Source organism: Benincasa hispida, chromosome 5 (genome assembly GCF_027475165.1).
Source record: "Benincasa hispida cultivar pf3 chromosome 5, pf3_genome.v1.1, whole genome shotgun sequence".
In the NCBI taxonomy this organism is placed as follows: Eukaryota; Viridiplantae; Streptophyta; class Magnoliopsida; order Cucurbitales; family Cucurbitaceae; genus Benincasa; species Benincasa hispida.
Genome location: NC_143482.1, coordinates 49,884,023 through 49,898,211, shown reverse-complemented (window position 1 = coordinate 49,898,211; position 14,189 = coordinate 49,884,023). Strand labels below are relative to the sequence as shown.

Here is a 14,189-nt window from a genome sequence, read left to right as displayed (position 1 = left end):
GTTTTCTGACACATTCATAAATGAAACTCAGCCAATTCTTAGCTGATAGATTCCATTCCAGGCATTTAATCGGGCAAACATTATCCACTTCAATTCATAATAATAATAATTTTTCTTGCAATGACAAAAGATAAGTAAATAATAATAATAATTCTTCAAATAATAATTTTTCTGCATTTGACCCATTGACTGAAATTAATAATTCTCAAGTTAATATGTTATGATGAGTAAATTTATGATAGAGTTATAAGATTGAGTTATTCGATAAACACAAAAATTAAAGAAAAAATGGAATTATTCGATAAATGTGAAAAATTAGAGACGGAGGAAAAGATAAATTTATCGATAAATGTAAAAATTAGAAAAAGAAGAAAAAATAGAGTTACTCGATAAATATTTAAACTTTAATAGTGTTTACTATTGAAACTAAATTATTTAGACCAACTTACGAAGTTGACGAACAAAAAGTCCGAGAGATGTTTGAGGCAAGAAGTCAATTTGTTTAGTCTAGAAATTGTTTAGTCATAGACATTACAATATAAGAAATTAATAAATCATAAAATTATGAGAAATTCTTATAAATAGAAAAATCCCAAAAATATTTACATTTTATAGCAAAAAGTTTCAAAAGTTTTTTTGCCATAAAGTTTAAATATTTTTAAATATTTTTTCATATTTAAAAAGATCCCTAAAATTATTGTTAATGAGTCATGAGATCTACAGTAACAAAGGTTGATGTAGGAAATTTAAATATGACATTTCTTGTTACAATGACTAAATATAATTTAATTAAATTACAATTTTAGTCTCTAAATTTTTATGTTTGTATAATAAGTCTTTGAAATTAGGAAAAAAAAAAAAAGTCATATAGGCCCTTAATTTTACATCTAATATCTTAACTTTAAAAGTATTTATTTAATAAATCATTGACACATGGGTTATTATTTTAAAATTAGTGATATATTATATATAAAAATTTTATTTTGTATTCAATAAAATTTTAAATATTTAGTTTTAGGTTTATTAGGACGACCATCAATTTTTTTTATAAATTTTGAATAAATCAATGACAAACAAAACTTTGAAATGTTTAATGCATATTTTCATTTAAATACGAAATAGTAAGTTTAAGAAACGTAAACACTATTTAAGGGTAGAATAATCTATGTATTGACACAAACTTCAAGGAACCACATAAATTTGTTGAAGAAAATACTAGGGTGTGTTTGCTTAAATTTTTCGGGTGTTTAATTTTGAAAATATATCATTTTAGAAAAACTTGAAGTGTTTAACAATCGTTCAAAATAGCTTTTGAAACACTTTCGGTGTGTATTGTGTATTTTTAAAAAAAAATTATCAAAAGAGTTTCAATGTGTATTTTTTGTGAACGAAACCCTTAAGGCCTCCCTTTGAGAACAATTTCGGCCTCGTTTGGTAACTATTTGGTTTTTCATTTTTTTTTAAAAAAATTGTCTATTTCATCAACATTTCTTACAATGATTTGCATCTTTCTTAAGTACAATGGTCGAATTCTTAGCCAAATTCTAAATTCCAAAAACAACCTTTTGACGGCTACTTTTTTTAATTCTCAAAATTTGCGTTGGTTTTTTAAACCATTGATGAAAAGTAGAGAATAAAAGAAGAAATTTGGAAGTGAAAGTAATGTCCATAGTCTTAATTTTTGAAAACAAAAACAAAAAACAAAATGATTACCAAACGGTGCCTTTATTTTTAGTCTTTGGATTGTAAAAATTAAACATATATAAACATCACTTTCACTCATAAGATTGATATCAAATTCCAATCCGAGTTTCAAAAATTAAAAAAAAAAATACAATTTTTAAATATATATACACATATAATTTCAAATGTTTCTTAAAAAAAAATAAAATCACTGGAAATAACTCGTGAGAAAAAAAAAGTACAATTTTTTCAAAGTAAAATACTTGGATGCATTCGGTACGTGCTACACTCTTTTTCTTATATATACTTTCTTCTTATATAGCTAAACGAGATGAATAGAGATAGATGCGACATGAGATGCAAAATCACTGGAAATAACTCGTGAGAAAAAAAAAGTACAATTTTTTCAAAGTAAAATACTTGGATGCATTCGGTACGTGCTACACTCTTTTTCTTATATATACTTTCTTCTTATATAGCTAAACGAGATGAATAGAGATAGATGCGACATGAGATGCATGTTATATACTCTTTTTCTTTAAAAAAAACTCAAATAATTATTATTTAGGACCTTAGTGAACCAAACCTATATATAAAAAGAAAAAGAAAGTTTAAGAAGAAAAATCAAACACCCTTTTCACCTTTAACATAGATTCTTCACTTTATATCTTCATACTCTCCTCCACACTTGTGGCTGAAAGGGAAACCAATCACACTCATCTCCCTCTCACTTTCTCCTTTCGCCGACACACACATTTCTTCCAACTTGCTTCCAATAATATTACATATATAAATCTCTCTAATTTCTCCATTGCATCTCAAACCAAAAAAAAAAAACCCAAAATCCCCTCTCCAAAAATTGTTCTTCTTCCTCTTGCCAATGGCTTCGAGCTCTTTGAAGCAGCAGCGACCGGAGACGACATGGACGGCAAAGCAAAACAAGCTCTTTGAGAAGGCATTGGCGTTGTACGACAAAGAGACGCCGGAGAGATGGCATAATATCGCCATGGCAGTCGGCGGGAAGTCAACTGACGAAGTTAAACGACACTATGAGGTACTCTTGGAAGATCTCCGGCGAATCGAGTCCGGTCGTGTTCCTATTCCCAATTATAGAGGCGGAGGCAATAGAGATGAAGAGCTGAGGTTAGTGAAGATGATGAAAGATATATAGGAAATAATTTGAACTAATCTTTTTTTATTCAAAATTTATACGTGATTTACTACGAAATATCTTTTTATGAATTCTCTTTAAATTATTTCAACATCGTGGGAGTCTCTTTCAATAATTTTCTACGTCGATCTATTATAATAAAATATTTTTTTAGTCCAACTTGTTAAAATAAGAGATTTGAACTTATCTTTTGTCAAAAATAAATTACTTAATTACTCTATAATAATGTTGGTTGGCATAATATTTAGTTTTAAAATCTATCTTAACCATAGTTTTTAGAAAAGGAATTAAGAATATTTCAAATTATTGTAGCTGATGATATGTTTATATATACATATATATGTATATTTTCTATTTTTGGAGATTTTTTTTTTATACCAGGTTTAGGTGATTATTATGTGCTTAGTTTTGTGATTAGTTTTAGAATTTTTATGTGGTTGGTGAATATTTGTGAGACTTTGAATATTTTGTTAGTTGAGTGTATAGTAATTTATTGGCTAGTTTGGTGGCTACAATCTAATTAGCTAGTTAGTTTTGAGTAGGTAGTAACTATTTAAGTCTAAGATTTAATTAGATAATTAAAGTTTAGGTAAAATTTATTCAAGAATTCAAGTGTAAAATTAACATAATGTCTCTCTTTTTTCTATAACTTTTATCCAACAAAATTATACAATTTAACTTGAATAAGTCTAAAACTAATAATAAAAAAAAAAAAATTAAAAGAGCAACAATAATCCTACTTAAAAACCAACAAAAATTACAAAATATATAATCCAACAAATGCTTAAACTTATGGGGAAAAAACCGACCAAAAACATTTAATTTATGATAGGAAAATGTTAGAGCCATCCAACCAAATTAACAATAAAAACAAATGTGTATACAACTTGATGGAATAAATCAATATGCCTAAAAATAATATCACCAACTTCTCAAGAAAGGTTCAAATCTACTTTCAATTCTAAAATTACAAAAGGAAAAAAAAAAAAAAACTTAACAAATAAAGAGTAATAACTATCTTGGATGTTTTTAAATCACAACTAAACCCAAAAGTTAGTGATCAATTAAGATAAATTTAGGGTAATTATTTTACATGACAAAACTATTGAAAATATTTTTGATATAACAAAATGTAACTGTCTATTCATGATAGACAATGAAATTTTTCTATATTTAAAAATATTTTTTAATAATTTTCTATATTTGAAAATAACCCATAAATTTAATTATATTAATAAAATATTAGATAGAAAGCCGACAGATAGAAAATGACATTAATAATGATTTAAAACACAAGACCTTTTGTTCCAACACATGATTTCCAACTTTGATTGGTGTTTTAACTATCACTCTTTTTAAGTTTTTTTTCTCCTCACTCCTTTAGTTGTAGGGTTCATTTTAATGAAATTACATTTGACTTTGCCTAGTCAAATATCATAATAGAAAAATGAATAATTTTTTTTTCAACCTTGAAATTTTCTTGAATAAACTAAAATTGGGGATGAATTATTTTGATTTGATGTGTTCTTCACTTTGCATTTTGCTTTTTTGGCTAGGCTGCTTAAGTATCTAAAGCTTCAATGAAGAAATTGCCTATGATTGCCACTACCATCTTTCAATCTCTCATCAAACACAAATGGCTAGCTCACTTGGCCTAGGTGGATACATAAATATTTTACTGTAAAATTTTATCTTTAAAATCAACTTTCTCTCAATAAAAAGTGTACAATCAACAATATGTTTGATTATAATTTTATTATTTTTGAAAATGAACTTGTACTTTTTTTTTTTATTCGAACTATAATTCTCTTGAATTCACTGACGTATATTAAGTTGAACTATGCTCACTTTGACTTTAGAAATAATTAAGTTTTCGATATGATGAACTTTTTAACGTACTTTCCCCAAATTTGTGAATAATTAATAAGTACTATATTTTACAATAATGTTTTTTTTTTTTTTTTTTTGCTTAATTTTAATTAAGAATTTAAAGGCATCATTGGAAAACATTAAAGAGAAATTAAAACAAACAAAGTCTAAGTAATAGAACTTGTAAGAATGTAAATTTAGATTCTTGTTAGAAAAAAAAAATCAGTGGGGTAGATGGTTTATTATATATGAACCATATAAAAAATAAAAATCAACTATTGTTTCTTAAATCAATATGCCCATCTTCAAATCTCTTAAGAGGCAATGTAAAATTATCTTTGGGGAGGATTGTCAAAACTAGTAAAGATATTTTTAAAATATAGCAAAAATTCAAAATCTATCAATGATAAATATTGATAGACACTGATAGACTTTTTTCAGTGCCAATTAATATCACTAATAGATGTTAATAGAAATATCTGCGTCTATCATTGATTGATTTTGAAATTTTATCATACTTTGTAAATATTTTGATTCAATTTTTTTATATTTGAAATTAACCTAGATTTATAGTATAAAACCCAATTAATCAAACACTAAACAACCTTGAAGTTTTTGTTTTTCTTTAAAAAAAGAGAAATAGAAAAAGGAAAATGACTCAAAAGTTATTGTTGGACCTTGAGATAGCTTAAGTTTGAGGGCATCTAGTACACTTCTATTCTTGGTGTGTGCTTTATTCCATCTCCTTTTGTTCTTATGTAAAGCTAAACAAAGATATATCTTTTCAGAAAAAAAAAAAAAAAAGAAGAAAAGAAACAAACAAAAACAAAGGGTTTTGGCCATTAGCTGTGGGTCAAATGAATACTTATATGTAAATGAGCTTGGTTTTGGAAAATTTGAGTCTATAGTAGACAAAAATTAAAACATCTCAACTAGAACGTATCTTTAATAAACAGTTGTTTTCAAATATGGTAAAATGAATCTAACTTATTTACAAATATAATAAAATATCATTGTATATTGGTGGTAGACAGTGATTATTTTGTTATACTTAAAAGTATTTTTTGCAATTTTGTCATTTAAAATAATTTTCCTTGACAAAAGTAAGACTATTTGATTTTTAGTAGGGTTGGCAAGAAAATCCGTGGGGTCCCTGCATGCAGGTCAGGGATCCCTCAATTTGACCGTGGGATGGGGAATTGGGGTATGAATTTGGATCTCCGTCTGGGACGATATCTTCGCCCCGATTAAATAATTTTATATTTTTTTAATTATATATTTATAATATATAATATAATTAGTATTGTAGCTCAACTCCTCTAAACTACCCATAGGCCATAACTTCAAGCAAAACTCTCAAGCCCAAACCTAAAAACCCTAATCTATCATTTCCTTTTTATTTATTATTTATTCTTTTTGTTATTTGGTAGCCCCAATCCCATCCAATCTCATCCTCTCTAAAGCTAAACTATGCAACGTAGACAGCCTCCATCCAACGTCCATCCGGCTGTCCCTGTCCCACATCTGATTGTCCATCTATCCATCAGAGCATGATACTCAATCCAATAAACTAAGATCCTAGGTTATTCTATGTAATTTAAACAAAGATGTAGAGACATACATGTAGATCTTGTTTAAATAATGGCCTAAATGGTTTATAGTAGATAGATAAGGTTGGGTACCTTATCCTAGTAACACTACGGATACAACCCCGCTTTTTAGATGTTACAAGTGTTGTAAAGTGCCACAAATGATATGATATTGATCATTCATGTGGAGATATGTGCGTGGTAGTATCCTATATAAAGAGCTTGTATAAGATCAGACCACGAAATGGTTAGTCAATTTAATTAATTAAAATAATTTAATATCCAATATTAAATTATTAAATTATTAAAATACCAATTACACAATCATAAATCCTTATTCATGTCATTTAAATCAAATTTAAATATTTTCTAATTCTCTAATTTGTTTAACTTGATAATTAAATGTATAGTTATATTGTATATAATTACTAATTCCCTTAATTCAATTTTGAATATTTCAAATTCTCTCATTACACTATTATAAGGTTTATTTCAAACTCTTTCTGTACGCTATTATAAGGTTTAGTCCGTTTGTGAGCAAGTAGGGGGACCTAATAGACTAATAGATCATAGGCTCCAACGATCCGAGATTAATTTGTTAAACTCTTTAACATAATTAACAAAAATCATTAATTACCAGGTTACTCCACTAAAGCCCAATAGATGTACTCCTCTCATTGTAGATATATTTCTGTCCACTTCGATATAACTATAATGAGTAAGTCGATCTTTCACAAGTTGTTCGTAATCTTGACTAGGTCAAAAGTTGTTTTAGCCCGAGATTGCATATTATTTCTTAAGTCCCACTGGTCCTCTAATGAATAATTGGTTTGTGATTCAATCACCAAATCGAGTCCCTCTCGAGCCAATGAGAGGGTGGGACCCCTTGTTCAAGACCTAGAGTCAGTACATAAGGGAATAACCTCTCTACTATCCCTAAAACCGAGTAGGAGTGAATTCCATCTTGCACCCTATGTCCCCAACTATCTACCCTGTCTTATCTTTGAAATTGGAGGCTTGTTGAGCCGATGTTGTTGAGCCAACCCTCACCGATGCAAATTTAAGGATAATCCCGAATAAACAGGAGTTCATAGTTAGCTAGGGATTAAGGTCAAGTTACCTAGGTCATCGCTTTGAAATAATCAGTCTTAAACAGTAAACAGCGTTATAAAGTAAGAGTGACTTATTTCTCGATCCGGTCTTACACAAACTCTTGGAATAGGATGCCGCCACTCATATGTCTCCACATGAATGATTTAGGATAACATCGTTTGTACTAAATACAAAGTGGGCTGCTTCCAATAGTGTCCCTAAAATAAGGTACCTGACCTTATCCGTATACTATAGATCGTTTTGGCTATCTTCTCGAACTTGATCCACTCTTATGACTTCCCATAAAGTTCAAGTACTCGTGTAATAGTCATGGACCTTAGTCTATTGGATTTAGTTTTTACAAGTGCAATTTATACATATTCAATAACAGTTTTATTGAATAAACCTCAATAATTCTTTTAGTGCAAATAGAATATGTTTAGTCTTACAAACTGTGAGTTTTAGGATATACAATCCAACAAAATCATTATCCTCAACGAAAAGAAGGATGTCATGAGCAGTTGATCAGAGAAGACAGTCCATGAAAAGAACAAAAATTAAAATAAATGAGGAGAGGAAGTCTCTTTGTCTGATACCTTTGTTAGCGATAATGTGACCTCTAGGTATTCTATTAATCAACACAGAATAACTGATAGTTGAATTGAAATTATTGATCCACTTTCTCCAGTTAGGATTAAAGCCTTTTTTCAAGAGCATAAAGTTAATGAACCTCTAGTTGATCTTGTCACAATCATTTTCAATGTGAAGCTTGAACATAAAATCTTTGGTTTTCTTGTACTTCCAGAAATTGATGACTTTGGCCACAAAAGTGTCATTAGTGATTTTGCGATTCTTGAAAAAAGCGATTTGGTTTTAAGACACAATCGTAGGCAAGGTGAGTTTTAGTCTCTTCGCAAACACTTTGGCGAGATTTTATACAAGGAAGTGGTAAGATTTATAGGCATGTAATCAGAGGTTAGAAAAGCTTCATCTTTCTTTGCAATTAAAACAATATAAGTTTCATTAAGATTTTTCTTTACTACACAATTCCTGAAAAAGTTGGGGAACACTCCCATGATATCGTCTTTGAAAATGTTGCAGTACTTTTGTAGAACTCAATAGTAAATTCATCAGGACTAGGAGCTTTATTAGTAGTAATAGAACTGAGCACAGAGTGTACCTTAAGTTCTTTGAAGTGGGCAATGAGCCTCTGGTTTTGTTCATGAGAAATCACATTCCAGTCAAGAGTTTTAATATACCATGCATATGATATTTCCCAACATAGATATCCTTAAAATGATGGATTAAAGCTTTTTCAATACTGTTGTTATTTTTGCAGCTAACTCCATCTTTATTGGTGATTTCTACAATAAAATTTCTTCTTTGCCTGGCCAAGCAAACCTTGGGGAAAAAGGCAGTATTTTCATCTCTCTCTAAAAACTATTGTTTTTTAAATCTTTGAGCCCAATAGAGGTTGTCTTTGTTAATAGCATTGTTGAAATCTGCTTTGAGAGAAAATCTTCTTTAATAATCAATATCAGACAAGTTCTGATTAGCTTTAAGTCTGTCAATAACTTCTATTTCTTTGATCCATCTTTGTTTCTTGGCCTTATTAGTAATCTTTTGTATTCTGCTGTAATTTTTGACAGTATAAGCAAGTTTTTTCAATCTCCTAATGAAAGAGTATCCTAGGAATCCAATTTGGTGCGTGTTGTTCCACCAAAAGTTGATATTATTCTTGAAGCTCAAGTTATCTAGCTCATAATTGTTTTACCTAAAAGGACAAGGGTCCAAAGTAAGATTTGAAGTCTCAAGGGCAATTGGAAAGTGGTAAAATATAGTTCTAGCAAGCAACTTGGTATAATATGGAAGGAATTTATCTTCCCAATTCTGTTAATACAAGGAAAGATCAATTCTTGATAGGACATGCCTAGTCCTAAGGTTTGACAAGTATATGAACCATTTGTCGGGGGGGGTCGTCAAGGAGCCTAAAGTTATCAATGAAAGCATCGAATTTTTTCATACTATGTTTGGCTGGATTTGGGGAGGAGGTTTCATTTTGATCTTTGATGACATCGTAATCACCACAAGAATCCAAGATAAAAAAACATAAGTATTCCAAAGAGAAGAGCTCACCAAATATTTTTTTTCTATCTTTTCTTTCAGTTGGGCCATAAATAGCCGTCAAACACCAAGAGAAACCATCACTCAGAATAAATCTAGAAAAGATGGAGTAAGTGCCTTGAATGTATTCAGAAATCTGATGTTTTAAGTCATTCCAAAATAAAAGAATCCTCCCTGATCTACAAATGGCATTTAGGCAAATCCAATTGATGCTAATGGAACCCTAAATAGACTTGGTTAGATATTTGTTAACCGAGAATAATTTAGTTTCAATGAGAATGAGAAAGTCAGGGCAATAGCTAGAAATAGTATATGTTATTAAGGCTCTTTTTATTTGATCCATTCATTTGCTACAAATTTAAATTTTAAGTTATTTGTTTGAAATTTTATCCAACTTGAAGAATATTATATAAATTTTCAAAACAAAGTTTCCCAAAAATGAATTTATACATCGCTAACGTTTTTATTTTATTTAATTTTTAGAACACACATGTACGGACGTACACAATTTATCATCACAAGAGGTATTTAATAGGAGATACAACTTTTTCATCTCAATATAAGCATATAGCTCAACTTATTAAAAGCAAGATAATTTTAATTAAAATGTTCAAAGTTTGACTCTCCAACTCCACATGTATGGTAAGACTAAATAAAGTTTTCTTTTTCTTTTTCTTTCGTGTCTTCTTTTCTATTTATTTATTTTTAACTTTTTTTTATATCATATGTCCCAAAATTACTAGAATGACAACAATAGTTGTTACGTTAAATATCTTTTTCAGTACATCTTTATAACAATGACTAATTGCTATGTTAGGTTTTTAGATATTAACTCAAAATATTTGACACTCCAAAAAGGATAATTGAATGAATATAATTTTTTTTTCAAAGAAAATGTAAATATAATAAAACATGAAAATTTAGCGGACGTCAAATTTTGTTATAAATACAAACTTGGAATAATCTAAAGACAGATTAAAAAAAAATTAATTGATTTCTATCCAGTTTAATGGTTGAATTACGACAATTAAAATATTACATTAAAAGTCAAATTATTTTGGCAAGTAAGTAACTTGACAGTTTAAACTTCATCATTGCATTGATTATCTAATAATCATGTAGTTGAGCTTTCAAAATGAGGACAAACCTTTGACTCATATTTGAGAAGATATAATCTATTTAGCTCGTTTATGGTGTAAATTATGATTCATCTACTGTTTTACTTAATTGGAAGGCATTTCTATAGTCTATAATGAAGGATTTCTTATCGAAGAGTTCCATGATCACGTTCGGATCGCTTTAATCTCACCGTGATGGAAATACACAATATACATTCACACGCACAATTATGAAATCAAACTGTCAATGAAAGGCATGCTTTGAACAAAAATAAACGAGGGAGAGAGTTTCCATATCAGTTGAAGACGTTCTTCAAACTTCTGAACTCAACGCAGCGGAAACCTCTACCTGATCAACCAATGCCCGAACAACCGCATGAACACGAATGCCGTGGGGACGACACCACCAGAAAAGAGCCCTAGATATTCTCGGAGTGAGAACCAAAAGCATGGTCTTTGGTGAATTTGGTAAAGGAAGGAGGACGAACAGATCGTGTAGGCAATAAGCAAGTGAGAAGGAAAATGACGTTATTGTATAACAAGATGCTTATCGTTTAGGAAAAGATATACGATCGTTTATCAAAATGAAAACCATTTTCATTTTAATTCATTGGTTATAATAACCGATGCTGCCTCACTAATGCACGTTCGAACGTGAAAAATTGGCTTAATTTTCATATAATTAACCAATTAATTAAAAATAAATATAATCATATTATACTTTTATCTTATAGTTTGATATCACATATCTACTATAGCCTTTTCTCCTCTACTTGATATAAATCATATTTATATCTAATCTTCTCAAAAAATAATGTATCTCATACATTCAGCCAATTATATCATATATAATTAACCAGTCCAATTGTATTATATATAATTAACTAGTCTAATTATATCATATATAATTGAACTTTCTCTTGTTAATTTAACATTTCAAATTAACCCAAACACTGGTTCTTGACTTTATCAAAGCTACCTAGGAGACCTAATGAACTTATGGCTTAAACTCCAACGGTCTGTGAATAACTGACTAAACTCTTTAGCCACGAGATCCACCATCCATTAACTATCAGACATTCTACTAAAGACCAATAGCTGAACTCTTCTTATCACAGATATATTTCTGTGTCCATCGGATATAACCAATCATGAGTACGATGACCCTTTACAAGTATAGATGGACCAAATTACCATTTTGCCCCTGTAATTACATCTCACTCATTAAGTACTACTGATTCCTCTAATGAACAATACAACATAGTCCAACTATGTGTGAACATCTCTAGGGCCAAGAGAAGGTGTGTGGCGCCACATCGTTCAAGCCTTGGAATGAAAACCCCGAACTCTAAGTTTCCTAGATAAGCTTGTTAACCAAAGGAATGTTATATTAAATATTTAACCAATGGAAATCTATGTGTATTTATAGGAATTATGGAGAAAGGAAAAATATTTATTTAATGAGTAAGCTTATTTATAGGTGTGGCTGGAAGCACTAACTGTGGGGTAACGTGGCAAAATAATCTTTGAACTCGGGAGGCGGCAGGAAGATTAAAAGGAAGTAAAACATCAAAAGCATGGGTTCGACAATTGACAAGAGAAAAATTAGTGAAAGTGGTGCCATTTGAAAGCTAGGAGAATATAGTTTCCGAGGTTGTATTACTAGAGAAAGATTACAAGAGGAGAAGAACGAAAGTGGAGAATTTGCAGAAGAGGTAGAATCTCGGATTAATCAGAGCCTAAGGTGAAGATTGAAAGTTCCAGGCCAAACTATAAGGAATATTTGGCTGAAATTTTAAGGTAAGAAAGTTACTCAATTCTAAACAAGTTTGTAGAAGGAAGTTCCTTCAAAAGAGGTCTGGATTTTGAGTTACGGATTTTTGAAGTTGTAATAGAGAATCTGTGCATAAGCAGACAGCAGCTTGGGAAGAACAAGCACACAACTCACCGTGGAGAGCTATAGCGAGATAAGAAGAATGAGGATCTCGCTAATGAAGGAAATCTCGCTAATTTTATGCTGAGGATCTCGCTCTAGAAGAAAATCTTGCTAGAAATTAGGCTGAATCTCACTGGTATGGTGAGTATCTCTAGGATGAAAGTTGGCCAGGAAAAGCTTGATCTCGCTTATGAGGATCTTGCTCATGAGAAGGATCTCGCTCATGAGGAGGATCTCACTAGTAATGTTGTCTTTGTTAATGAAAGTTCCATTGGTAAAGAACTATTTGAGGTATTCTGCTAAGAATTTTAAGTAGTTTAACCAAGAATTATGTCCTTTCAGGCCAAGAAGAGCTAGGAGAGGCGTATAAACTGTTAAGAGCCCCGACGAGCTGTGAGTAACTAAATGAAATTAATGCTTTCAATACTTATGCATATAAGGCCAAGTAAGTTGCAGTGATGCTAATGATGAATTTATACTCCCTCAAGCAACAAATGGTTAATGAATAGCTTAACACATCTCTCCCGGCTTGTATATGTTTAACATAGGCCAAGGTATGTTGTGAAATTATTACAAAAGTTCAGTTTCTAAGGATTGAATATACTTCCTAGAGGAAGGCTATGATAGAATGAGTTCTTGTGTAAACGACATGCAATGAAACATAGATTGATGCTACGAAATAACCCGATACTGAAGTACATGGAGAAGGTATCTGGGTAATAGTACCTAAGGTATGAACGGTACTTAGAAAACTCTATGAGAGGCTGAAGTATGGGTCTCTTGGTCGGTACCTAAGGTATTGACAATACTTAGAAAACTCCACGTGCACGTAGGTAATTCTGAATGAGAGACCGATGTATGAGTCTCCTAGGCCATGCACCACCAAAGGGAGACCGAAGTATGGGTCTCTTGGTCGGTAATAGACGTTGGGAGCTAGAGCGTTTTAGGCTCATTCTCAACTAAGGAATAATGATGTTAATGATGCTTAAGAATGGTTTAAAGCTATATTTAGAGAAAGTTGCTTGAGATACTCATCAGTATATTTACATGTTTATAATGATGTAATGCATGATGTAATATGATTCTATAGTCAATCACTGGGTTACTAGCTCAAAGATTTCTTATGTTTTCCTTTTTCAGGTAGTGGTCAGATTCCTCAAGATTGATCCTGCTACTGCTTGCCACTGAAAGGCCCGACTTATTAAGAAGAACTTAGGTTGATGGCTTGTTTGTGTACACATGTTTTGAGAGGGACTAGGGTTTTGTTAAGAATGTTTGGGCCATCTGTGAATATTTTCCCGTAGATGTTATGACATGGCTGTATGCATATGTTTATGTAATCTTTGTAGAACCTTAAGGGAGGTTTGTTGTATGCATATACTATTAATGTTTTAAACAGGTTGGTATTTTGATTAAAAGGTTTTAGTGATGGGTGCTGGCGGTAAGGCTAGTAACTACCACGGTCATATCCTCTTCTAGATTAAAAGGGTAATCTGGGAGGGGGTGTGACATGGAGTCAGCCCTTAAGGGAGCTATCTATCTACTTACCTCTGCCTCGGGAAAGGAGCAAATTCCATCTTGTGTTACTGAGTTCCCAGCTCTCAAAT

General features: G+C 30.9%; 1 protein-coding gene across 3 annotated transcripts; it reads left to right on the top strand.

The window, feature by feature from the left end:
* The first annotated feature begins 2,472 nt into the window (after positions 1–2,472).
* On the top strand, positions 2,473–13,951 carry LOC120078760 (protein RADIALIS-like 3). Of its 3 annotated transcripts, none has more exons than XM_039033069.2 (2): positions 2,473–2,826; positions 8,744–9,343. In XM_039033069.2, exons 1-2 carry the CDS (start codon positions 2,564–2,566, stop codon positions 8,745–8,747), a joined length of 267 nt encoding a protein of 88 aa, XP_038888997.1. In that variant the 5' UTR covers positions 2,473–2,563; the 3' UTR covers positions 8,748–9,343. The 3 variants fall into 3 exon arrangements, with proteins under 3 accessions (XP_038888997.1, XP_038888996.1, XP_038888995.1); XM_039033068.2 differs by lacking the exon at positions 8,744–9,343 and adding an exon at positions 13,723–13,951 and having other exon boundaries at positions 2,476–2,826; XM_039033067.2 differs by lacking the exon at positions 8,744–9,343 and adding an exon at positions 4,411–4,623 and having other exon boundaries at positions 2,481–2,826.
* Positions 13,952–14,189: the final 238 nt, after the last annotated feature.

Coding starts and splice junctions, on each gene's coding strand:
- LOC120078760 (XM_039033067.2), top strand. CDS start 2,564: ATGGCTTCGAGCTCTTTGAAGCAGCAGCGACCGGAGACGACATGGACG. Junction 2,827..4,410: donor AATAGAGATGAAGAGCTGAG/GTTAGTGAAGAT, acceptor TTTTTTGGCTAG/GCTGCTTAAGTATCTAAAGC.